This window comes from Petaurus breviceps, unplaced genomic scaffold (assembly GCF_028583685.1).
Source record: "Petaurus breviceps papuanus isolate PSGF00001 unplaced genomic scaffold, PetGlider_PUasm1.0 64, whole genome shotgun sequence".
NCBI classification, from domain to species: domain Eukaryota; kingdom Metazoa; phylum Chordata; class Mammalia; order Diprotodontia; family Petauridae; genus Petaurus; species Petaurus breviceps.
This window is the reverse complement of record NW_027186428.1, coordinates 5,602,674-5,630,121: the sequence shown is the minus strand read 5'-3', so window position 1 is coordinate 5,630,121 and position 27,448 is coordinate 5,602,674. Positions and strand designations below refer to the sequence as shown.

The 27,448-nt window shown below is 43.7% G+C and overlaps 1 protein-coding gene and 1 non-coding gene across 8 annotated transcripts in view; both read right to left on the bottom strand.

Moving 5' to 3' along the window:
* The window catches only part of INF2 (inverted formin 2), an 89,221-nt gene that overhangs the window by 38,394 nt on the left and 23,379 nt on the right, over positions 1–27,448 (bottom strand). For 6 of the 7 annotated variants that reach the window (XM_069103828.1, XM_069103827.1, XM_069103825.1 and 3 more), the window contains exons 2-5: positions 10,774–11,173; positions 7,630–7,745; positions 6,959–7,118; positions 5,190–5,223 (exon numbers count right to left, since the gene is read on the bottom strand). In XM_069103828.1, coding sequence (XP_068959929.1) covers positions 5,190–5,223; positions 6,959–7,118; positions 7,630–7,745; positions 10,774–11,164 — 701 coding nt within the window. In that variant the 5' untranslated portion in view covers positions 11,165–11,173. Of the gene's footprint in view, positions 1–5,189; positions 5,224–6,958; positions 7,119–7,629; positions 7,746–10,773; positions 11,174–19,398; positions 19,615–27,448 lie in introns of all 7 variants that reach the window. The other variant, XM_069103821.1, reaches the window with a different exon arrangement.
* Positions 3,133–3,258, bottom strand: LOC138173802 (U6atac minor spliceosomal RNA). Its single transcript, XR_011171536.1, has one exon. It is a non-coding gene; the product is annotated as a U6atac minor spliceosomal RNA (small nuclear RNA).

Below are 27,448 nucleotides of genomic sequence, written 5' to 3'. Positions count from 1 at the left end.
AGATCTGGGTCACAGTCCTAGGTGGTGGTCCTGGGGCAAGGAGGGGAGCTGGAGTGGCAGAGCTTGTGGTGCTGGTCAAGAGGGAATCTTCTCCACAGTTCCAAAACAGAAAAGAGTGCTTGTGGTCACTCACAGACCAGAGCACAGACCAGGAGAGGAGTGAACACCTCTCCTGTGATCATACAGCCTTAGAAGAACTAAAAATTTACAAGCCCCTAGAAATATCTCTGAAAACAGTTGCACAAAACTCCTAAAGCTTGGGACAGCACACTTTCTGCCCTGGAAGCAGAGTCCTACCCTAACAAAGAACTAAATAATCAAGTAATTGGATGGAAAAAAATGAGCAAATAGCAGGGGAAAAATTAGACTATAGAATCTTACTTTGGTGACAAGGAATATCAAAACATAAAAGCAGAAGACAATGAAGTCAAAGCTTCTACATCCAAAGCCTCCAAGAAAAATATGAATTGGTCTCAGGTCATGGAAGGGCTCAAAAAGGGTTTTAAAAATCAAGTAAGAGGAGTAGAGGAAAAATTGGGTAGAGAAATGAGAATGATGAAAGAAAAGCATGAAACATGAGTCAAGAGCTTGCTAAAGGAGACCCCAATAAATTCTGAAGAAAATAAACACCTTAAAAATAGACTAACCAAATGACAAAAGAGGTCCAAAAAGTCAATGAGGAGAAGAATGCTTTAAAAAGCAGAATTGACCAAATGGAAAAGGAGGTCCAAAAGCTCACTGAAGAAAATAATTCCTTAAAAATTAGAATGGAGCAAATGGAAGCTTTATGAGAAATCAATAAATTATAAAACAAAACCAAAAGAATGAAAAAATAGAAGACAAAGTGAAATATCTCATTGGAAAAACCACTGACCTGGAAAATAGATCCAGGAGAGAGAATTTAAAAATTATTGAATTACATGAAAGCCATGATCAAAAAAAGAGCCTAGACATCATCTTTCAAGAAAGTATTAAGAAAAACTGCCCTGATATTCTAGAACCAGAGGGGAAAAGAGATGTCAAAAGAATCTATCATTCATCTCCTTTTTTGTTTTGTTTTGTTTTTGTTTGGTTTTTTGGAGGGAAATTGGATTTAAGTAACTTGCCCAAGGTCACATGGCTAGGTGTGTGTGTGTGTGTGTGTGTGTGTGTGTGTGTGTGTGTGTGCGCGTGTGTGTGTTAAGTGTCTGTGGCTCAGGTTCTCCTGACTTCAGGGCCAGCACTCTACTCACTGCACCACCCACCTAGTCACCCCCATCATTCATCTCCTTGAAAGAGATCCCAAAAGGAAAACTCCTAGGAATATTGTAGTCAAACTCCAGAGTTCTTAGCTCAAGGAGAAAATATTGCAAGCAGCCAGAAAGAAACAAATCAAGTATTGTGGAAACATAATTAGGAAAACACAAGATATAGCAGCTTGTACATTAAGGGATTGGGAGGCCTGGAATATGATATTCCAGAGGTCAAAGGAGCTAGGATTAAAACCAAGAATCACCTACCCAGCAAAACTGAGTATAATACTTCAGGGAAAAGAATAGATATTCAATGGAATAGAGGACTTTCAAGTATTCTTGATGAAAAGACCAGAGCTTAATACAAAATTTGACTTTTTTTTTTTTTTTGCTTTTTGGAGGGCAATTGGGGTTAAGTAACTTGCCCAAGGTTACATGGCTAGTTTTTTTGTGTGGGTGTTAAATGTCTGAGGCCGGAACTGAACTCAGGTCCTCCTGACTCTGGGACCAGCACTTTACTCACTGCGCCACCTAGCCACCCCAAGAAAATTTGACTTTCAAATACAAGATTCAAGAGAAACACAGAAAGGTAAACAGGAAAGAGAAATCAAAAGGGACTTATTAAAGTTGAACTGTTTACATTCCTACATGGAAATATTTGTAACTCATGAGACCTTTCTCAGTATTAGGGTAGTTGGGGTGAATATATATAGACAGAGGGCAGGTGAATTGCATATGAAGGGATGATATCTAAAAAATAAAATTAAGGGATGAGAGAGGAACATATTGGGAGAAGGAGAAATGGAGAAGTAGAATGAGGTAAATCATCTCACATAAAAAAGGCAAGAAAAAGCTTTTACAGTGAGGGGAAAAGAGGGGAGGTGAGAGGGAATGAGTGAACCTTACTCTCATCAGATTTGGCCAAGGAGGGGAATAACATACACACTCAATTGGGAATGGAAATCCATCTTACCCTACAGGAAAATAGGGGGGAAGGGGTTTGGGGTGGGGGGATGTTAGAAAAACAGGACAAATGCAGGGGGAGGGGTAATCAGAAGCAAACACTTTTGAGGTAGAACAGGGTCAAAGGAGAGAATAGAATAAAGGGGGAAGGATAGGATGGAGGGAAATATAGTTAGTCTTTCACAACATGACTATTATGGAGGTTTTCTGCATGACTACACATGCATAATCTACATCAAATTGCTTGCCTTCTCAATGAGGGTGGGTGGGGAAGGAGAAAGGGAGAGAATGTGGAACTCAAAAATTTTAAAAACAAATGTTAAAAATAGTTTTTACATGCAGGCAATGGGGTATAGAAATCTATCTTGCCCTAAAGGAAAATAGGAAGGAAGGGAATAAGAGAAGGGAGGGGGGAGTAATAGAAGGGGGGCAGATTGGGGGAAGGGGTAATCAGAATGCATGCTGTCTTGGAGGGAGGGGAGAGATGGGTAGAAAATTTGGAACTCAAAACCTTGTAGAAGTACATGTTGAAAACTAAAAATAAATTAATTTAAAAAAAAAGAGGTTGGTCCACACGATTCATAATGGAAAATGCTATCCACATTCAGAAAAAGAACTATGGAATCTAAGGATACTATTTGTTCTTTATATGTCTTTTTATCTTTCTGGTTTCTTTCTTGTGGTTTCTCCCATTAGTTCTAATTTTTCTTTACAAAATGATAAACGTGAAAATATGTTTAATATGAATATATATGTAGAGCTTGTATCAGATTGCCTGCTGTCTTGGGGTGGGAAGGGGGAGGGATGGGAAGAAAATTTGGATCTCAAAATCTTATGAAAGTGAATGGTGAATATCGAAAATTAAAAATTTGAAAAAGATGCTGTGACTTCATGACTTCAAGGGCAGGGCTCTATCCACAGTGCCACCTGCCCGCCTAAGAAAACATAACTAAATGACACTGAATAAGTGGCACTGATATATCTGTATATGAGTAAAGCTCATTAGAACCTCTTCTGTCCTTCTCGAGAGGAGCACTAAACTTTCTCTGCTTTCCCACATGACTGCCTGTATGCAGGAGTATGCTGGAGCCAGTTCCAAATGGCTCAAGAGACCTAACTGTTAAATGGTCAGTTTGAACACTTACACCTTGGAAATTGGCAAATGCTACAAGTCAGGGTTTGATTTATTGTTTTGTTGATTGTCTAGATGTAAGAAAGTTACGGATAAATTGTTATTAATACAGATTAAGCTTTAAAAGTGTGTCCTAGGTACCTCCCTTCCTCCTCCAAGCTATGTTGTTATTTACCAGCACACCTTTGCTTGAAGAGCACAATAGACGGATTTCATGAGGTAGCACAGAAGCCTCTGATACCATTTCCAAGAGAGTCTGATTCCCTTCTAGTGAAGCCAAGTGAGAGGGACCCTATAATTACGTGAAATAAGACTATATGACTAATCCAAACAATAGCTCAATTCAGATGGGGAGTCTGCACTGACTCATCACTAAGGATATGGCAGGAGATGGACAGGCATGGATGTGTTGTGAACCTACATGGCTTGAGGAAACATTCACGAGAATGAAATCACAGATCTGTCAGAGATGATATTTACTGTTCTACTTCCCATGCCAGTGAGTTTAACAAATAAAGGTTGGCTTGAGTTATAGCACAAATACAAGTGCACTGGAGACAGCTACTACCATCTCTTAGAGCCAAATCTTAAATTTTAAGTATGAGCATGTGCACCTTGGGAATGAGCAAATGTTACAAATCAGGATTTGATTTCTCAAGGCAGTTAGGTGGCCAGTGGATAAAGTGCTGGGCTCAAAACCCAAGTTTGAATCGGATCCCAGACACTTACTAGTCACGTGACTTTGGGCAAGTCATTTTTACTGCTTTTTGCCTCCATTTTCTGAACTGTAAAGTGTAGGTAGTAATAGCACATACCTCCCAGGGCTGTTCTGAGGATCAAATAAGATAATATTGATAAAGTGCTTGGCACACACTAAGCACTATATAAATGCTAGCTATTATTATTATTGTTGTTTTGTTGATTGTCTAGGTTTAAGAAAGTGATGGAGAAAATGTTAACAATGCAGATTAAAATGAAAAGTGTGTTGGAGAGCCAGTTGTTAAACATTTCCTAGTAAACCCCTGAATAAGGGATTCTAGTTATAATTAAGAAAATATTTCTTAATAGCATGGATTGCTCTGAATGATGACCAGAGGCAATGTAGTGAGGTAGAAAGAGTGCTGGATTTTGTAGTCTGAGGACCTGGGTTGAAATCCAAGTTCTGCTGCTTATTAGCATGTGTAGGGCCTTAGGCAAGTCACTTCCTTCTCTAGTTCTCAGTTTCCTTACTTATAAAATGAGAGGACTCTATTTCAGTTCTAAATCTATGATCCTGTTATTCCTGACTCCTTATGGGATACAAGGCTGAGAGTGCCACAGTGCCCCCTGCTGGAGGGATAAGGAAGAGCTTTCCAAAGATTGTCCTCAGTACCCAGTCCCAGAGGGGTTTTGCACTGATAGCTGTTTTGGAAGGGGTGGATGGGAAGAGGATGGAGCAGGAAGAAAGCCTAAAGGAGATTTGAGGACACACTCTTTTTTTTTATATATTTTTAAGCAATCGGGGACTTGCTCAAGGTTACACGGCCAGTTATTTCTGGGTGTGGTGCTGAGTGTCTGAGCCCAGGATTTGATCTCCAGGTCGTCCCAACACTGGAGCCAGTACTCTTACTCGCTGAGCCACCTGGCCGCCCCTAAGCAATTGGGGTTAAGTAACTTGCTCAAGGTTACACGGCCAGGTGTTTCTGGGTGGGTGCTAAGTGTCTGAGCCCGGGATTCGATCTCCAGGTGTTCTCAACACTGGAGCCGGTGCTCTTACTTGCTGTGCTACCTGGCCTCCCCTTGAGGACACACTCTTAAATCTGAAAGTGAATTGGGCTGGGGTTAGGAAGAGGGGTGAAGGATGGGGAAAACAGGAACCTTACCTTAGTTTGGTTAAGATATCCAGCAATTGGAGACCTGGGAAAATTAAACCAAAAGCAATTACTGCACCTGTTATGTCAGATAGATCAGTGACTATCATTGGTTAAGAAGGAGTATATTATCTTGCGCTGGCAGAGCAACATCAATAGATGAACACTGCTTTATATTTATTTAATTGCTATGAGAGGTGATGGGGAGGAAGGTAGAGAAAGGACTGTTATTCTGGATCTGACAGATGAGGAAAATTTTGCCCAGAGAAGGGAAGGAATTGCAGCAAGCTAAGGACAAAGACAAGGCCTGAGCCTAGTCTCCTGACCACTAACCCTTGGTGTGTGGGTAGGGGAATACCTAGTCTTTCCACTGAACCAAGTATCTATTAAAACTGCAAACCAAAAACAACCTTAGGTAGCTCCCTCCAATTCACAATTCCCAGGCCACCACCTTCTCAAGAGCTGCCTTGCCTTAAAGACTACATACCTTGCCCATACCCTTTCATTTCCATCTTTCCCTCCACCTCTGATTGATGAGTGCCTGCGGTGTGGTTGGGGGAGACACCAAATAATTCACACTAGCTGTCTTTCTTTGCTCCTAGACTGGTTTTCAACAGCTGGGGCTCAACACCATGCTCTTACCTTCTGCTCTAATGGGAGTAGCAAGGTTTTCCACCTCTAAGGAAATTCTAAAGAATTCTAAAGAAACCCCACAGTGGAGTTTCCTTATATGGTTTGAGGTGGAGTTGATGCTTGATTTGCTTTGAAAGGGGACAAGGCTTCTCTGGATGGTGAAGCATGCCTAGAGTAGGAAGACAGAGGCCTGGTGCTCAAGGTTGGCCAAAGAATATATGTAAAGCTTGTAAAAATTTGTTTTAGGAATGCAGGGATTATTTGCCCTAAAAGGGTGAATGGGAGGATTATGTAACAGGTAAGGATGCCAGTAGAGGGTCCCCAGAACATCAAGGAGAGGGGCACCAATTACACAGATAACCAGGAAGGTTAAGTCCACAAGGAAGAATTTCAATAACATCAATTACTAAAAAGCAATGGTCTTCTACCATTGTAGTACTGCTATCTAGCTGCACCTGTAATTCATTTAACTTTTCTTTTACAAATCTAGATACTATAGTATTTGGTACATATAGGTTTAGTATTGAAATTGCTTCATTTTCTCTGGTACATATGAATAAAGATGCTGAATGCATCCACAGAAAGCACTGATAAATAGAAGCATGTGTAGAACAATTTTACACGTATGTAACTATTTGTGTCTAACGGTGGACATATCTAGGTTGGGGGGCAGGGAAGAAAAAAAAGAAACTTACATGACAATTTTGTTGTGTATTTGGAAGGAGTAGCAAGTTGTGCACGGCAGACTCGCAGTTTCATGCACAATCATCTTTTTTAGTGTATTATGTTATGGAAATGTTTGTTTTATTTCATAAATAAAAAATCTATTTTTCAAAAGCATTGATATTTAGGGTCCAAAGAGCTGACTCCAAGTCCAAGCTCAGTCATTTACTAGCCATGTGAGCCCGGTGTGTCCTTTCCCTTCTCTGGGCCTCCATTTCCTCCTCTGTAGTGTCTGCATTCCTTTCTTCCTTCCCTTCCAGGGCTGTTGTGGCTCAAGTGCTTTGTGGGGGTTACAGAAATGGGGGCAAGTTGTTTTTATCATTGGGTTAAATGCCTGATCTCTCAGTGAGAGATCAGGGCCAAGGCTTCCTTCCTGGCTTTGACTTTCTCCTCAGGAAGGGAGGAGAAGGGGCAGAAGTGGTTACCAATGAACTCATTCCGGAGCTGAGTTCGGGTCCTGAGCTCCTCTGTGCCCAAGATGATGGCATTGATGACGCTCAGCAGGGTGATGATGTAGGGAACGTTGTCTGAGCTGGACAGCTCATTCATGATTACGCTGAAGCGGTACTGCTGACTCTTGACCACCTGGATGTAAGGGACAAAAGAGAGATCAGAGAGGGAGATCAGAGCCCTTGGCTGGGTCCCATTCCCTCCCATGCCCAGAGAGCCCTGCTAACTATGGCTTCATGAAGTGACAGCCACTATTCTTCAGCATCTGCCGGGAAGTCTCTGTGGACATTGTTAGGGAGTCTTTACTTATGTCCCTCCCATCTCCCCTTTCAGACTAGGGGCTCACTGAGGACAGTTTCATCTCCCTCTCATACTGGGACTGAATCTCACCTCCTAAGATTGGGCATTCTCCCAAGGAAAGGCTGTCGTTTCCTCTTTCTCTGGCTCTTTTCCCCACCCCTTGTCCTGGACTCTGTACATAAGGCTGCCTAGCGGTGGTGTGTGTTTGTGAGTGACTGGAAGTCTCTTGTTAGCACAGAATTCCAGATAGGAGGTTTCCTGCCCTCTAAGTTTGCTATGTGTGCATCAATGTGACTTCCAAGCTCCCTCTGGGATGCTGGGGGCCAGCACTTTGTCTCCATTTTACCTTATAGTGATCCAGGGCATCTAGAATTTGCTTGTGGCCTTCGGGGGAATAGATAGAGAGGGCAGCTAACAGCTCGAACACTTGCTTTTTGACCATCACATTAGAGGTATCCAGAGCTGCAGAGAGAAAGGAGATGAGAAGATGAAAGGTATTCTTCCTTCCCCAAATGCCATTATTCATGGTCCCTCCAAACAAGGAACCCTTCCTTGACTACCTTAGTCAACAGTGAACTCTGCGTGACTTCAATTTCTTTAATATTTACTGTTTAAACCACTCAAGAATCTCAGAAGGCCATGGTTGGAAGGATCCTTAGAGATCACTGAATCCAACACCTCATTTAATAGATGAGGAACCATTAGCTGAGAAAATGGTAGTGACTTGTCTCAGTTCACCATGTAGGCCACATGAGCTCTGTATTTCTTTCTAATTCTCATCTGTGTTTTCTCTCCCTAGGCCCTAAATTCTCTGAGCAAGGGCTGGGCTGGGGCGGGAGGGGGGGGGGGGTCCTGCTCTTTCTGTCTCTTTACAACCCTGAGCTCCCTGAGGGTGGGGTCTAAGTTTGGAACTCTAGCTCCTCTCCCACAATGGGGTCAGCACAAGGCTGTTCTCTCTGTAAGGCTTAGAACCCATCTTCAGGTCTGTGTATTCCGTGTTTTTTCTTGAGGAACCAGTTTGCCCTCTCCTGGTATAATAAGCAGTCTTACTGTTCTAGGGTTTTAAATCCCAATCCTCCAATAAGCTGTCCTGTGCCTTGGCTTGACACTGACTTCAGAAGTCATGGCTGGGTTCTGGGGATCCTTAGAAGCCTCAGGACCTAGAACCTTCACCCTCGGTCCATTAGCTCCAGGTTCCCTGGCTATTAATACCCAGGCCACTCTAAGGATTTTTCTCTTCCTGCTGGCACATGTAAGTGTGTCTGCTTTTTCTTTTTTTTAACTCAGCACCAGCTGTTATTTTGATAGATGCAGGCCAGATACCCGACTTTGTCTTCCTCCAACCCCATCAGTTTCAGGCACTTCACATGTATGTGGGTTTTTTTTTCCTCTGACCTGCTTTCTGAAGCACTTGGGTAGAAAGAACAAGTTCTGAATAGAAACTCACTGAGCCAGGCTACACCCACGGGCACTTAGGGTGCTTCCTCTGCTACTTGCCAGATACTCAGGGGAGGGCATTCAGGGCCTTGGTGGAGGCCATCCAGATAGGGTCTTCCTTCCCTCAGGGCCCTCCCCAGTTGTGCTAGGGACCCAAATTACACCAGCACTCCTACACCTCCGATCTGGCTGTGAAAACTGACTCGAGCCCAGTGGCTGAGAAGCCTCCCTCAGTCTTGGTTTTCCTGTCTGTGAAATCATGGGAGGTGGAATAAATGATTCCTAAGGTCTGGAATTTTACATTCTATTGTTTTTTTTTTACTGACTAATATGCTATAATATATAATAATCTTCCTTTCCTCAAAGGCGGCTAGGTGACATAGTGGATATGGTTCTGGGTCTAGAATCAGAAAGACCTGAGTTCAAGTCCAGCCTCAGACACTTATTAGCTATGTGTCTCTGGGCAAGTCCCTTTACCTCTCTGTTTTCTAAACTGTAAAATGGGGATAATAATAGCACCTACCTCTCAGGGTTGTTGTGAGGTATGAATAAGATAATAATTGTAAAGCATTTAGCACAGTGCCTGACTGCCAAAAGCCGGGTTCTGCTCATGTTCCTCCACTGTTCAAAATCTTTACTTGGCTCCCTATTGCTACAAAACAAAACCCAAACTCCTGCGCTTAGCATTTGATGCCCTTTGTAACATGGTCCCAAACCAAATCTGAATTCTGGTGTTTCTATCTGTGTGGCATTGGGCAAGACGCTCACTCTCTCTGGGTTCTTTATCTATAAGATAAATGGGTTATGCTAGTAGATTGCCAAAGTCTATTCCAATTCTAAAATCCTACCATCCTACTATGTGCACCCTCTACCCCAGTTAAATTGGGTGACTTGTCATTCCTTGAACACATTCCGTTTTCCCACTCTGAGTCTTAACTGGTGCCATTCCTTTTGCCTGCCATGCTCCTTCCCCACAACCCTTCACTTGACTTCATCTGTCAAAATCTTGCCAGTTCTTTCTGGCCCAGCTCAAGTGCTGCTTTATCCAGGAAGCCTTCCCTGATCTCCACCAGCTGGAGCTTCTTTCTGCCCTAAGCCCACACAACCCTGGGTCTAACTTTAATGAAGAATGGCTATGACAGCTAGATGGTGGAAGGAGCTCTAGATGGAGTCAGGAGATCTAGGTTCTTATCCTGGTCTGCCTGGTCTGAGATTTGGGCAAGCACATATCCTCTTTCAGACTCTTTCTTACTCTGTAAAATTAGGGGACTGAACTTGATGCTGTCTGTGTTCCCTTCAAGGCCTCAAAGTCTGTGCTTCTGCAGTTACTAGGAATATTTCCTGTTCTGCCCCACTAGACTATCAGCTCTGTGAGGGCAGGGCCCAATTCCTCTATCTCCTCCTCCAGATTCACAGATGCTCATAGTTGGAATGGCGCATTTATCTAGTCTCACTTGTACCTGAATAAGATTCTCCTTCAGCTCTCACTTTCATTCCTCCAATTATGGGAAACTCACCGTGTTCCAAGAGGCCGTATTGTACTAAAGAAGGTGAAACACAAGTAACTCTCATTTATGTAGTGTTCTAAGTTTTTTAAAGGACTTTCTGTATAGTAACCCTTGTGATTTTAATTTAATTTAATTAATTTTAATGAATTAATTGTGATTTAACCTTTTAATTCCCATGTTATAGGGAGGGAAACTGAGGCCTAGATAGGTCATGCATTTAGAAAAAATTAAATTATTTATTTTTAGTTTACAACATTCAGTTTCATACGCTTTTAAGTTCTAAATTTTCTCTCCCTCTCTCTCCTTCCTCCTCCCTAGGTCATGCATTTTGCCCATGATCACATATCTAGTTAATGGCAGAATGAGAATTTGAACCCAGGATCCCCGACACTGGAGATGTCAATAATAAAGCAGTCCTTTTTTTCACTGCCACCACACTGTTCCTTCCCAGGCTTAGCCACATTTGGAGCTGACTGCCCAGTTCCTCCCAGGCCGTTGTCCCCTTCTCCCTGGCCAGCCGCTCAATGGTGGCAGCTAGCCCTTACCCTCTGAGAGCTTGCACACATAGCCCTGATTGCTCAGGATGTACTCTATCCCCTGGTGGGCATTCATGATGGCCCGCACACAGCTGATGCATGTGAGCTGCAGCAGGGCATCAGCGATTCTTGCCACACCCCGGCCCGACAGCCGGGCCAGGGCTTCCAGCAGCAGGTCAAGGCCGCTCTGTTCCAGGAACTGCACCAGCCAGCCATCATCGCTGCTTTCCAGACGCTTGCGCAACCCAGAATAGTTGACCACAGAGGGCATCTGCAGGAGGCGGATGCATAGCTCAGGCTCAGCGTTCTCCAGGTTGGCTTCTGTGGGGTCCCCATCCTGGGGCCCCAGCTTTTCCTTCAAGGCTGCCCATTTCTTCTGTACTCCCTCCTTCCCTGACATCTTGCCAACCTAGGTAAGGGAGGGAAACAGGAAAAAAGCCAGACATATTAGCACAGTGTAGGTCTCTGGGTCAGAAGTCAAGAAAGAGGTGGAAAGAAAAGAATCAGTCTAAGGAAACAACCCCATCCTATGAACCAAGGGACCTGGATTCTGGTTGGAGTTTCTACCACTAACTCTTGTCATTGTGGGCAAGTCACTTGATATCTGTGAATACCGTGTTTCCCCGATAATAAGACACTGTCTTATTAATTTTTTTGGACAGAAAAACACCAGAGGGCTTATTTTCAGGGGAGGGCTTATTTTAATGAACATTGACAGCAATTTTAATAAACAGGTAAATATGAACAAAAATATGTACCTTTATTCAATAAGCAAATCACTGGGGAAGAACAGGATGACGCGCTCACTGCTGCAGCTCTGATTGGATGCAGCTCAGAGCGCAGCGTGCGTTTCACGGGGGGGGTGACGGTGCATACAGAGGGTACCGTAATGTAGCGTGTAGCGCAGGGGATCACCTTCACTACAGTAGCAATCTCAATAGGGCTTATTTTCGGGGGAGGGCTTATTTTAGAGGAATCTTACACAGTAAGGGGAGGGCTTATTTTAGGGATAGGTCTTATTATGGGGGAAACACGGGTAACAGATTTTCATCACAGGATGATCCTTAGAGATCACCTACTTCAAACTCTTGATTTTAGAGTTGAGAAAACTGAGGTCCAGATATGGAAGGAAGGAAAGAAGGAAAAAAGCATTTACTAAGCACCTCTTGTATTCTAAGCATTGTGCTAAGTGCTCTCCAAATATTATCTCATTTAAGACTCACAACAACCCTAGGAATTAGATTATTATTCCCATTCTACAGTTGAGCCAACTGAGGCAGGCAAAGGTTAAGTGACTTGCCCAGGGTCACACATCTAAGAAGTGTCTGAATTCTTAACTTCAGGTCTTCCTAACTCCAGGCTCAGTACCCTTCCCTTGGAACTGGTCTAGAGACCAGAATGTGACATTTGATGGCCAGGGGTGGGGAACCTGCAGGCTTGAGGTCACATGTGGCCTTCTGGGTCCTCAAGTGTGGCCCTTTGAGTCCAAACTTTACAGAACAAATCCCCTTAATAAAAAGATTTGTTCTGTAAAATTTACACTCAGTCAAAAGGCTGCACCCAAGGACCTAGAAGGCCATATGTGGCCTCAAGGCTGCAGGTTCCCCATCTCGGCATAGACTATCCCCTATGCCTGAAGTGGGAATAAGAGTTCTAGCTCTCTCTCTCTCCCAATAAGTTGCTGTATGACTTCGGGCAAGTCCCTTTCCTTTACTGGGCCTCTATTTCTTAAAATGAAGGCCCTGAACTAAACCCTCTCTAAAATGTCATCCAGCTCTCAAAATACTCCATGATTCTTTAGCCAACAGCGGTCCTAAGGGTTGAACCATGAGAGGGTCTGACTGTCCTTCCTTAAACGTCAGGGCTCCCCCAGTTGCTTTTAGAAACTATTGATGGGGCTGCCATTATGCATTAAGAACCAAAGACTTGAAAGGAGGACAAAGCACCCAATTCATGACAGGAAATTTTAATGTATTTATGAAGGCAGAAAAGTGGGGAAAGGGTTTAACATAAGCCAGGGCATGGAAATGCACTTGCCTTCCTAGACAGAAGAGCATCAGTCTTTGAGGGAAGGAAATATATACTTCTATTTGTGTACAATGTTAAGCACAGTAGGTGCTTAACAAATGCCTGCTGACTGACTACAGTCTTTACTCAGATAACCTAGATTGATTCTGCTCATTATTCAAGCTGCCCCTTTCTAGCACACCACTTTCATAGCAGTGGGCACATATACAATGACAAGTCCAGTTGTTCCAAGGATTTCTTTATGATTTCTTTCCAGTTCCCTTCCTATGTATGTCTCACTCAATAAACATGAAGAGTTTCCTATGGGGCAGGGGAATTGACACAGTCCCTAACCTTAAGGTGGGTTCAAAGACCTCTGCAGACAGTGACTGCAGCCATGAAATTTAAAGACATTTGCCCCTCAGAAGGAAAACTATGGCAACCATGGACAGCATACTAAAAAGCAGAGACATCACCTTGCCAATGAAAGTCCACGTAGTCAAAGCTATGGTTTTTCCTGTAGTGATTTACGACTGTGAAAGTTGTACCATAAGGAAAGCTGAGTGCACGGAATCAATGCTTTTAAGTCATGGTGCTGGAGAAGACTTTTGAGAGGACCGCAAGGAGACCAAACTGGTCAATACTTAAAGAAATTAATTCATATTATTCATTGGAAGGTCAAATACTGAAGCTGAAGCTTAAATACTTTGGCCATAATAAGAAGACAAGACTCATTGGAAAAGAGCCAGGAAATATTGAAGGCAAAAGGAAAAGGGACTGAGATAGATAGTGTCATAGAAACAATGAACATGAAATTGGAGAGACAGAGATGGTGAAGGATAGAAGGGCCTGGTATGCTGTGGTCCACGGGCTCATAATGAGTCAGATATAACTGAACAACTGAAAACTACCTTCAATGAACTCACAATGTAATTGAGGGGATCCAGCATGTTCAAATAAATTTATTATAAGATAGAATGTGATGGGGTCAAAGGAGAGGTCCCGATAAAGTGCTCTAGGGAAATAGGTGTGGAAGCTGACTGGGGAGTGAATCAGGGAAGGTTTCGTGGAGGAGGTAACTCACGAGTGGGACCTAGAAGGAAGAAAATTGTTTCAACAGGTAGACACAAAGAGAGTGTGTTCCAGGCTTAGGCAATGGGAAGAGGGCAGGATGAGGGTAGGAGTAACCTGGAACTCCTGAAAGATAGGACAGGACCAGAATGTGGAAGGTCTTCTTGAATGCTGGGCTAATAAGCTTGCATTTTTCCTATATGTCACAAGGCACTGCTGAAAGTGCCTGCAAATGCTCAGGCATGTACAACACTGGGGGCAAAGGGAAGCTAAATACTTCCATATATGCTCAGGGAATTACTATGATTCACAAATCATTTTCCTGCCCTTTCCTCCCCCTTAGGGATCCTTCACATTTTGTATTTTGGAAATGGATATTCATAAGCCAGGGTGGAGGCTCGTGGATGGAATATCTGAAAAAGGCTGTAGCACAGCCTTGTATAAAGAACATGGTACATGGAGTCGGGAGGACTGGGTTGGAAAGCTAGTTCTGTAATTTACTACTCTTTTGCCTTTAGGCATGTCATTTCCTTTTTTCTGGGACTCAGTTTCTTTACCAGCAATATAAGGAGGTGAGACTAAATGTCTCAGGACTTTCTAGCTCTAAATGGATGCCCCCCCCCCCCCATTGTAGGCTAATGACTTATATGACCAGGGTCATTGTCCCTTCTTCACTGCAGAAGGTTATTCTTATTATTAGCAGACTCTCTCCAGGTCCATATAGACTATATATGGTCCATATTGCCCAGGGGCCCCTCAGGAGCACTTGGCTTCTATGACTGAGGGGCTTGAGTCACTAAAAAGGAATGTCCTGGCTGCCCTGTGGGGTGGGAGCTTGGCTCAGGCTGAGACCCAGGTATTCCCACTGAAACTGGCCCTGTCCTAGGGTTCTGCTCCTGGAAGCAAGGAGAGACTGGGATTTTAAGAGAGAAGATTTCTGTATCATACAACACGATATTGACCTGAGCACTGCCCTCATCCTAAATAAGACATCTATTCCAACCAAAGGATGCTTTTCATCTCTTGTGCCCTAGACCCCAAGGCTCTGGACCACTTGTCCAGAATGTGGACAAAGGGAGGAGCTCCCAGTTTCTATTGGGTAGGGCCCTGGCACCAAGACAAAATATAAAACAGGCTCCTATGGGTCAAAGTCCAAAAGTGGGGAGGAGCAAAAGAAAAAAAAAGCCAATTTCCTTATCATTGCCTAGGCAAACACAGGTTTTCTCCTTCTCTAAACTTTTAGCAGAGTTTAGAGGGAGGAGGAAAATTTTCTCCCCATCCAGGCCTTGGAAATCATCTCTAATATAATGGGGTTAAGCAAGATCCTTCAAATTACTTCTACTTCTAAAATCTATGGTTCTATGAAAGCATCATCTCCTCCCCCCCCGCCAACCAGGGCTTCCTAGATTTACTCCACCTACCTGAGTCACTACCAAAATCCCTTTCCTCAACCCCCCAGGATTTAGGTGTGTAATCATGAGTAATAAAGTACAGTAACAGTCTAGTGAATATTTATTTATATTCTTCCTTCTTATGTGACCAGGCAAAAAAGGTGGGCCAGTCATGCATGGCCCCAACGAGACAACAGCTGGATAGTTACAGCAGTTTCCTGGAGATACTAAAAAAGGGAGGTCTCTAGTACATTGAGAAGAACCTCTTTGGGTAAGAATCACACAGGATGAGGAGGGGGACTGGAGAGGCTATGAATTGCATGGATGGACTGTGTACCTAAGAAAGATTATAGAGTCCTCAATGATACCTCAAGGACAAAGTCCATGAGGCTGGGGGGCAATATAAGGCAAAAGGCTGTTTTCTTTCTTCTCTTATCCCAGGGCTCCTGGGAAGTAGAGTTCTGTCTCATCTCAGACTGCTGGCTCCTGAGGGTTCATTGTGGTCCTTCTGCCTGGACAGGGAGTTAAGGATTGTCACTCAAGGGAACTTATGTAGTCCATTCATTCTCCTCCCACAAATGCCTTCTTATGACACATTCCCGAGTCCTCTTGTTATCTCTTCCATCCCATCCCCCCCATCATGAATGCTCATTTTTTGAGAAACTTTTAATTCCTATTCTCCCCCTACCCCCTCCATCAGCCCCCAAACTATCTGCACATGGGTACCAGGCTGCTTTCTCCATCTGCCCCAGCTTTCTTTGGTCACGAACATTCCTGACTCACAGGAAGTCTCTCCCCATCCCAGGCATCCGTGGGAGTAATTAGAGGACAAACGTCTATAGGTTCTGATTCTGGCAAAAAGTCACTGTGTGACCTTACTCAAGTCCCTTCCTCTTTCTAGGCCTGAATCAGCAAAATGAGAGGTTGGACTGAGCATTCTCTTAAGGCCCCTTCCTGCTCTGACATCCCACGAGACTTTACTAGTCTCTCATTAGTACTTATCAAAGCCTTTTCTGAACTCCTACAGCATTCAAGTGTTCTGAGTGGGTATGTTGCATCTCTAACCATATTCTGAGCCTCCCAAGGGCAGGATCAAGAATCTTCTTCCAACCCCTCAGAGTGGAGCAGCTGGACAAATAAAGTGGGAGAGGGAAGGTGGGACTCAGCCCATTGAAACGGGGTAATGACACAGGTTCAGTGCAGGTGTGGAAAGGGATACCCCACTGAGTCTTCACATATTGCCCAAGGCTCCTGGTTGGCATCTGATTGGCCCCAGTCAGTACAGGCTTGGGAGGGAGAGAGAAGCCCAAGTCTCTTTTTGTTTTTGTGTGTGTATTTTTTTTTTAAGTTTCTTAAAGCAATTCAGGTCAGAGGATTTTTCCCACGACTTCTATTTAGAAGCTGGTGTCCTGTTCCCAGTCCATTCTGATCCCCCTGATTATTTCAGGCAGATCCTGTCTAGTCTGCCTTCAATGCCCAGTGTTTTGCTGCAAGAAGAATGGTGACATCAGCAAAGGTCCCTTTTTGTTGTTTTAACAAAACAAAGAAACACAAAAAACCAAGAAAGCATATTGCATGAAAATAGCTAAGCAAAATACAACACAAAAAAGCAATTGTAAATAACCCGACAAAGATTATTAAAAGAAAGGAAAGCTGATTGTTTTCACTTTTGAAGGTAGGACAATTATTTAGAGCAGAAAAGGACCCCTGCACTTCTTTTTGAAGATGTGAAAGGTGGTAGAGATGCTGAGCTAGGTCAGCTGAGGAGATGGTCTCCTCTACAACCTTTTATGATGTCATCTTGATATTAACTGTATTAGAAATTAAAACATTATTATATAAATTATTGATTTATTATGATATTATCTAAATAGTCTTATACATATTATGTATATATATTATATAAATTAGATTTGACCTTGTGGATCCCTTAAAAGTGTCTTGGGGAGTGTCCAGGAGTCCCTGTACCACACTTGGAGAACCACTGCTCTAGACTCCTCTCCCTCCGAGGTAGCTAGAGCCCTGGGCCTGGGGTCAGGAAGACCAGAGTTCAAATGCAGCCTCAGATACTTACTAGCTGTGTGACCCTGGGCAAGTCATTTAACCTAGGTCTATATCTGCTCCCTCAACTGTAAAGTAAGGATAATAGTAGCACCTGCCTGAGGATCAAAAGAGATAATATTTGTGAACACTTAGCACAGTGCCTGCACATAGCAGGCATTTCATAATTGCTTTCTCCCTCCTTTCTTTCCCACTGCAGGGAGCTCTTTACCCAGTATCTCTGATGGGATCTATCATTTTGCCTTAAGACAACTGTGCTGACTCGGGGTGGGTGGGGTGAGAGGATCAGAATCTCCTCTGTTCCCTCTTCTACAGAGCCAAGAAGATGAGGAGTTTCCGGGACTTCCAAGGTAGGATAGGAGGTATTTTTAGTTCCTCTATGAGCCCCAAATTTTTGGCTGCCTAGCAACAAGCAAGGAGTAAAAAGCACACTGGAGATTTCCAAGACAGGCTTCCCAACCTTGAAGGCGGTGGTGATGACAGTGAGGACAGCAGCAGGGAGAGGAACTCCAGGAAGGCCTCCAACGCTGGAGGAAGCAAATTAGGGAGGAAGGCACTGGAGACCAGACTGTGCATCTGCACGAACTGAGCCGAAGAAGAGTCAGGAGGACACTTGGAGGGTCTGTAATAGCTGCCTTTGAATAATCAAGAACCAGGTCCAACAGAGACATCACAAGGAGACAGATTTCAGTTTAATATAAAGAAAAACTTCCTAATAATCAGAGATGTCTAACACTGGAATGGGCTGCCTTAGGAGGGAATGAACTGTCCACTACTGGAGGCTTCAAGAGGAGACCCAATTAACACATGCCAGGGATCATATGAATGTAGACCTGGAATGTAGACATCAGACACCATCTAATTCTCCCCCCCCCCCCCCCCCAATTTTACAAATGCAGATTCGAAGAGAAGATCCAGAGAAGTGAATCCACTAGCCTAGGATCACACAGGTTAGCAAGGAGCACGGTTAGGATTTGAACCTGATTCTAAGCAGGATTTGAGATTTTTGGGGCAGTGACAAAGTATTTATTTCCAGGTCTCATCCCTTTGACAAACTCTGCTCAGCTCCAGCCCTTTAGGCACTGACTGGAAAGCCTGAAGTACCCTGGCCAGTAAACTTACCATGGGCTGAGGAACAAACGTCCGATTCACGGCCCATCAGTATGGAAGCATTCTTGGCCCTGTGACAAGGCTTTCAGAGAAACAGCTGCCCTGGCTGGGAGCCTGGCTCTGGCCTCTCCTTAACTGTTTATACTACTACCACAAGGCTCCTGAGATTGGGTAAACCCTGAAGTCTCCCCCACATCCTGTGCTCCACCCAGGAAGTCCCTCTCCCCACTCTGACCCCACCTGCAGGAGTCAGCCTAACCCATACAGCCAAGTGTGCCCAAAACAAAGGAGAAACTGAGAAGGAAGGCTCAACAAACACACTGAGAAGTTGCTGGATATAGGGGGGAAAACACTCATCTGGAAAGCAGGAGATCTGGGTTCTACTCAGTGGCATAGTGAACAGAACTTTAGAGGTGTGAGTTCAAATCCCGCCTATGCCATTCACTTAAAAATTTTTAATTACCAGAATTCTATTTGTCTTCCTGTCACCCCTCCCCCCTACTAAAAAAGAAAAACAAAAACAAATCTTTGTAACAAATATACGTAGTCAAGCAAAACAAATTCCCTCACTGGTTATATTAAAAAAAATATGCCTCATTCTGCATAGCACATTACCTCTCATGTCAGGAGATGGTCATGATTGGTCCTCTAGAATAATGAATGGTCATTGCAGCGAGGTAGTGGAATGGATAAAATGTAGGAGCTAGAATTTAGAAGACCTGAGTTCAAATCTAGCCCTAGACACTAGCTGTGTGACCCTGGGCAAACCACTTTAATAACCCTGGGCAGCCTCAGTTTCCTTATCTACGAAATGGAGATAATAAGAACACCTACCTCTCAGGGTTGTTGTAACAACCAAACAAGAATATTTATAAAGTGCTTTGCAAACCCAAAAGCTCTCTACATAAATGCTAACTATTATTATTATTGTTAAGACTTCCAAAGTTTTTTGCTCACTTCTAAGACTAGAGATAATAATCTTTTCTTTGCCTACCTCATAAGAAAAGTGCTTTGTAATGCAGAAGCAGGACAGAAATGGTGGCTAGTATAATGATGATGTGCTAGCAGCTTGTTCCTCTGAAACAATCCCTGGGGTCCTGTTTTCACAGGGACACAGACCAGCTCTGCTAACATCTCTGTCTGTCCCAAAGTTCAGTAGCATGCTAAGCAAACTGGACAGAGAGGGATTAATACCCAAACAGTTCAGGCCCTGGAAGAGAAGAGATGAGCACATTTAGGAAAGCTGTCATGGGCTTCCTTTATGGAGGATCACTGGAGCCACCTGCTGCCCCTCCCCCACACCCCAGCCAGGGATGCAGCTGTGCTTGGTTCCTAGGTCAGGCTGGGCTGACTGCCCCATGGGAAGCAGAGACGAGCCCCATCTGCGTGAGGGCTCAGGGCTCAAGTAAGAATACTCATTTATGAAAGAAAAGGAGGAGGAGTCAGGTCTTCCTGGACCTCTAATAATGGTAAGTCTCACATCAACCCAGAGCTTTCCCATCTGTTCTCTCATCACCGCTTCACAAGACCACCAGAAAGGATGCAGAGCAGGAGTTTGTCCTCATTTCACAGGGGAGGAAGGCAAAGTTCACAAAGGGACAGAGGCTCACCAAGTCTGGTCCAGGCTGGCTGGAGAGCTGCCCTGACCGCTTTGGCCCCCACAGAGATCTCTCCTTCCCCAAATCTTGCAGTACGTGATGGCTCCTCCCCCCACCTTTGTTCTTGCTCACATCCTTCCACTGACAACTCCCTCCCTGACGATGGCCCTGCCCCCCACCCTGGAGACAGGAGACAAAAGAAACAAAACTCCCTCATTTCCTACCCCCCCCAACAACCTTCTCTCTGACCAGCTAAATTCTCCTTACACCCCAAGGTTCAGTATCTGTGTTGGTGATTTTATTAATTACTCAACACAGAGTGCTGGATAGTCGTGAGTCCTAACGTGGAGAGCTCTGGGAGAGAGGAGATGGAGAGGCAGGACCCAAGCTGGGCAAGGCACAGTCATTGATCTAGAGCTGGAAAGGAAAGGCAACAAGGCCCTAAAACAAGCATTCATTGAGCACTCACTAAGTGCCCTACACTGTGATAAGTGGTGAGGGCACAAATACAAACAAAGAAGACAGTTCCTACCCTCATGAAGCTTACAATCTAACAAGGCAAGACGACATACAAAAGGGAGCTGGAAGAAAGAAGGATTGGGATCAAAGCCCAGAGAGCCCACAAAGTCCAAAGTACAAATGGGAGGGAGAGCACCTTTGACAGAGGAGGTAAATGAGGCCCAGAGAAGCTGAATCCCATTAATTCTACAAATGTTAAGAGTTCACCATATTGTAAGACATTGTGCTGGGGACAGAAAGACAAAAACAAAACATAGCCCCTGGCCTCAAGGAGCTTACATTGTACTGAGGAATACATGAAAACAGATAAGTAAACTCAAGATAATATGAGGTGGAAAGGCACTAAAACTAGGGAGAAATCAAGAAAACTCCCCTTCTACTAATCAGGTACAGCACTCAGAGGAGCGTCTATCTTATCCTAGTGGAAATAGGGAGGCACTGAGAGTTCTTGAGGGAGTGATGTGGCCAGCCCTGTGCTTTAGGAAGATTATTTTGGCAGCTATGTTAAGAGGAATACAGTGAAAGCAAGGAAATTAATTAGGGATCTACTGTTCTAATTCAGGTGAGAAGTGATCAGTACCTGAGAGGTGGGAATAGGGGCGAGGTGGTGGGTGCATCAGTGAAGAGAAGAAAATGGATGTGAAATGTTGTGCAGTATTGACCAGACTTGGCAACTAATTGTATATAATAAGTGAGGAAGAGGGAAAGGGAGAGTGAAGAATCTGAGTGACTAAAAGAACGTAGTGCCCTTAACAGATATAGGGAAATGGGAAGGCGGGGGAGGTATGTGTATTATTTCTGTTTCTTAGTAAGATTATGCTGATGGACTATCCAGGAGGAGATATCCAGCTGGCATATGGTAAGGTAAGACAGGAAGGCAGACAAGAGATAAGGTTTGGATATACAAATTTGTAAAGCATCTGCATAGAAAGGATCATTGAACTTGAGGAAAAAGGTAGGGAAGGATGCTGAATTTGGAGGCAAAGGATTTGAATCTGAACTTTTGTTCTGCTATTTAAAACCTGTGTGATCATGCATCACTTCCCTCTATGGGCCTTATTTTCCTCATCTGTAGAATGAAAGGATTGGGGTAGATACTCTTCAAGGCTCTTCCTAACTTGTGATCCCACAAGCCTATGATATGCAGTGGATCCAGGACTGAACCCACAGGTAGGGAATGATGCCTTAATGATCATCCAGTAACAGAGACACAGGCAGGAGAACCAGGAGAGAATATGCAGGAGAAGGGTTTGTTAAAACTGCCAGAAGTCACAAAGAGGTTTAAAAAAAATGGATGAGGACTGAGAAAAGGTCATTAGCATTTAAAAGAACATTGATAGTGATACCACTACCAGATCTGTAACCCCAAAGAGAACTAAGAAAGAGGAAAAGGACCCATATGTACAAAAATATCTACAGAAACTCTGTAGAACTAGGGAATGGCTGAACAAATTATGATATATGAATGTGCTGGAATACCATTGTGCTATAAGAAATGATGAAAGGGATGGTTTCAGAGAAACTAGGGAGGATGTGTATGAACTCACACAAAATGAAGTAAGCAGAACCAGGGGAACAATTTATACAACAATAATATTGTAAAGATAAACAACTTTAAAAGTCTTAGCAACTCTAATCAATACAATGTCCAACCACTGTTCCAGAGGACTCGTGATGAAAGAGGATACCACTTGCTGACAGAGAGGTGATGGGCTCAGAGTGTAAATGGAGACATATTTTTTTTGGATACTCCCAATGGGGTCATTCGTTTTGCTTGACCATACATATTTATAATGGGGGAATTTTCTTTTTCTTGCTTTCTCACTGAAGGGAGGTGGGGAGAAGAGTCAGATGTCATTTTTGAAAAAAATTTATTTAAAAAAGAGCATTGATAACTTTAGCAACACTAGTTTCTGTGGAGTGGTGGGATGGGAAGGCATACTGCAAGGTATTGAGAAGTCAGCGGGAGGTAAGAAAGTAGAGGTAATCAGTTTAGCTGTGAAAGGCAGGAGAGTTATAGGAATATTCCAAGAGGAGATCACATCAGGTGGAATTTTTTTTTTTAAAGGAACGAGTCAATTAATCAGCAGGCATTTATTATCTACCATTCGACAGGCACTGTGGTAGAGGTTGGGGATCCAAATATAAAGAATGAAACAATCACTACTCACATGGAATTTAAATTCTAATTGGCATGTTTGAAGGTAGTGAGGGAGGAACCAATAGATAGGGAGAGGCTGAGGATGAGAGGAAAGTGTGTGTGGGATTAATGAGGTTATAATCTGCTGGAGATTATAGGATGAGACCAAATGCACCTGTAGAAGGGTTGGCCTTTCCAAGGAGAATGGCCACCTCTTTACTAGAAACTGGGGGTGGAGAGGGAGAAGTAAATGGAGAAGAATGTGAAGGAGTCTGAGATGAACAGAATAGAAGAGGAGGTCCTATAGAATGGGCTCAATTTTCTAAGATGAATAAAGGGCAAGATCCTCAACTGGGGGGGGGGGAAGGGGATTGAAGGGCAGAGGTGTGGGAGACTTGAGGAAAGAGAAAGTTTTCAATACCTTTGTGGAAGATGATATTAGGAATCAGTTAAAGAGAGATAAAAGGACTGCCTTGCTGCAGTGACGGCCCAATAGGAACTGGATAATACAAATTTATAATGAATTCAGTAAATGAGGTTGTGAGATTTCTTCCAGCTCCATTCAATTACCCATGAGTAGCAGTCAATGAGCTGGATGGTGGGGGTAACCCAGGACTGAGGTCTGGCAAGAGATGAGCAGTGACATGAAAAGGGGGAGAGGGATTTGAGAGAAGAGGAGAATGGAGAGTTAAAATGATTGAATACTGAGTCAAGACTGGAAGTGAAGGAAGAGAAGTGAAGCCATGGCAGTGATAACAGCCTGATGAAGTAAGGGGAAACAGTGATATTGGAAGTCTTCACAGAGTAAAAAATAGGTTTAGGAGGAGTTAGGCAGAGGGGGAGGAGGAATGTTAGTGGAATGTCAGAGTTCTAAGGAAGTAAAGTTCTTGGGGGTAATGAGTTCTAATATGTGATCATCCCTGTGTATGACTGAGGTAAAATGAAGGAGTAAGTCATGGGATTCAAGGAAGCAAAGGAATTGGAAGGTTAGGAATTTTAAATGAGAATCAGTATGAATGTTGGCAGTCTCCTAGCATAAGTATTAAGAGAGAGAAAGATGGGCAGTCAAGATTTAGGTTGAGTGGGAGGATATTTTGGTTTGAGAGACAGAGGCTGCAGGTAGGGGTGTGTGTGTGTATGTGTGTGAGAGAGAGAGAGAGAGAGAGAGAGAGAGAGAGAGAGAGAGAGAGAGAGAGAGAGAGAGAGAGAGAGAGAGAGAGAGAGAGAGAGAGAGAGAGAGAGAAAGAGAGAGGGGGGAGAGAGAGGAGAAGGGGGGAATAAGAGGAGAGGGGGGGAGAGAGAAGAGGGGAGAGGAGAGAAAAGGGAGAGAGAAGAGAGGAGAGGAGAGAGAGGGGAGAGAGAGAGAGAGACAGAGGAGAGACAGAGAGAGAGAGAGAGAGAGAGAGACAGAGAGAGAGAGAATGTATATATTTGAGATGGGAAAAAGGATAGAGAAGAGAAAAGAGAGAAAGAATAAGTAGATTTGTCTGCCTAACAATCTTAGAGGATGTTTTTGTTGTTATTGTTGTTGACCAAAGAGAAAAGTCACCCTGGGTTCCGCTGGCTTGCCTAGCTCCAAGATGGCTTCTCTAACCCATCCATGGAACCTCAGTTGACCACTTGGTGCAGCTGATATTTCTGTGGCTTTACAAAAACCATCTTGGTCAGGAGTGGCTAGGTGGTGCAGTGAAGAGAGCACCAGCCCTGGAGTCAGGAGGACCTCAGTTCAAATCGACCTCAGACACTTAACTTATTAGTTGCGTGACCTTGGGCAATCATTTAACCCCAATTGCCCCGCCCTCCCTGCTCTAAAAACAAAACAAAACAAAACAAAAACCATCTTGGTTCCAGGATTGACAGCCAATGTACCTGACCCATGCCGTGCGAAATTCTATGAGGAAGCTCCGAAGACACAGTATCACTATTATTTCTAACTTTTTTAACTGTGAAACTTCTCCCTTCTCAGTTCCACACATGAATTTTCCTTCCTCCCTCAGTCTTTCCAGTTAGTCAGTCACCAAGCATTTATTAAATGCTTAGAGTGCTGGGGATACAAAGAATGGCATAAAACAGTTTTTGCCCTTGAAGAACTCATATTTTAATAGCAGAAATACTATTATAGCAGAACTCAATCAAAAACATTTAAGTGCCTACTACATCCAAGCACTGTACTAGACACTGGAACTACAATACAATCAATAAAGCAGTGCCCACTGGCAAGGGGCTTACATTATAATGCAAGAATACATATGTGTACACACACACACACACACACACACACATGATAATCTATCCCCTTTACACTCATACAGTACTGAAACTTTCTTTCATTTTTTACAAACACTTATCTTTCCCTCACATTCCTTCTTCTGAACAATAATAAAAAACTTTCATAACAAATATGCTTAGCCCAACCCAACAAATTCCCACATTGACCCTGTTCAAAACTATACTGAACTTTTCTTCAAAGTTAATTTCAAATATAATCTGGACATAGTCATCTGACGTGAAATTTTAGGCTCAGATCAACAGGTCAAGAATAATCATACCTATTTTACAGATGTAGCCAATGGTCAGGCCACATCTGGAGTACTATGTTCATGTGGTAATGGACAAGCAGACAGCACTTGATCATTATTGAATGAGGAAAGGAATAGGGGTGGGAAGTTAAATAGTGTCTCCTACAGTCAGCAGCAAAGCCCAGGAGACCCCTGTTGTTCCCTTGACCTGGAAACTTAGGGGCTATGATTAGAAAAGGGACTGGGGGCTGTGACAGTCATTGAGAGTCACTGGGACCAGAACATCCTGTGGAAACCAAGGACTTCTGGGCTGTAAGTCAGAAGACCCGAGTTCCAGTATGGCCTCAGTGTCCCAATCTGTAAAATGGAGATCAAACCTTTAGCCCTGTATAAAACATTAGGATGTCATGGGGAGATGAGTTTAGTGTGGTAGAGTTAAAAGTCTTGTCTGCTATTTAATTACAGTGTGACTTGGGTCATGTCATTTTCCCTCTGCATTTCTCAGTAAAATGAGAGAGCTGGGTTAGATGATCTCTAAAGTCTTTTCTAGCTCTAAAAACTTGTCATTTTGTGAGAATTGTGAAAGTGCCCATCATCAGGAAACGGAAGCCCAGTGGGGCTGCTATTTCTCCTTAAGGATTCCCAATGCACTTTGTCCCCATCTCTTCTCTGCCCTTCTTCACTCCTTATAGTTACTGGTATATATGGTTACTCCATTCCATTAGAATGAAAGCAGGGATTCTTATTGTATCTTTACAGCCCTCTACACAGTATACACTTAATTTGTGTGAGTTTGAATTGAAATTGTAGAAGGGGCATTCAACGACAATCCAGAAGCATTCTTACTGTTACCTGGCAGGCTGGGAGGGTGGATTGCTCTGCCTACATTTCAACACCATCATTACTTCCCTCCTCCCCCCCAAACCAAGAAAAAACAAGAAGGCACAACCAGCATTTCTCACTTCAAAAATATTCACTACCCTTGTGAGAGTACAGTCTGTCCTCACTACTACACCCCCTTTGCCCACATCAGTGCAAAGGGCAGATTATGGACAAAACCAGTTTCTTAGCCTGGCATTCTAGGCTCTTCGTCCAGTCTGGTACCTGGTTTCCCATTTTTATCTGCCCCCTTTCTCTCTCCGTGCTCTCACATGTATGAAAGCCTTCCATGAAAGTGGCAATTTCTCCCAGGACTTTGCCTGGCCCTCTCTTTTGTACTCATAAGCTCACCCTGTCTTGCTTACACTTACCCATGTATATATCTTTCCCCCTATGAGATTGTGAGTCCCTTGAGGACAGCACAGTGTATTCCTGGCATCCCCTGAGGGTCAGAACCTGGGATGACAGCAGGAAAATTGGGTTCTTGGCCCCAGTTCTGCCACTGTATGACCTTGAGCTAAGGCCATTCATTCCCCTGTTCTGGGGCCTCAGTTTTTTCACTAGCAAAGGGCTGATCTAGATGGTCTAATGTTTCATATGGAAATTTCCATGTAAGTGTTTTCCTTAAAGCTGTACTGAAGCAGACTTCTCTTCCCCCATTCTCTGGTGTCCCTTTTACTTCCCCCTCCCTCGCCCTCCATGTGTTCCATGTTCAGCTCCAAGTACATTTTGGCACCACTGTTTGCCGATGTCAGGAAAGTTGACATCTGTCTCTCTCTCCAGAATCCCTGGGAAGAGGCACATGGGAGGAATGGGTTTGTCAGACTCTGCCTGTTTGGGTGTTCTCTCTCAGTACACCCTTGGCTAGCTGGGGACATGCATGCACATACATCCAGGTGAGCATCTGAGACATGAGACTTGACTTGTTTGTTCAATGTTCCCTGAGTTGTTTTTTCCCATGGCCTCATTTCCTTCTGTCCTTGCTTTTCAGGGCCTGGGCTGCTGTGGGTTTATTCCTTGTGTATCAATATCTATCAGTTCCCACCCCTTTTCTGCTCCTACCCCCAGCTCCTTGGAAGCTCCTGCCCCACCCATACCCACTGCTTCTCTCCTAGTATCAAGAGTCTTAAGGGATCTTTGTGGTCATGTGATGCCCTGCCTCGTCTAGAGCTCTGGCTAACATCGCTATTTATTAACTGCAACCCAGAAAATGGGCCATTTCTTGTATACACTTTGCATTCACATCTGGTTTCACTTGGAAGGAAAGAAAGAAGGAAATAAGCATTTTTAAGTGCCTTTTATGTGCAGGCACCGAGCAAAAAGCTTTACAAAGAAATGGGTCACTTCTTAGACACACCTTTGCATTCATTTACCTGGGCTTCACTTGGT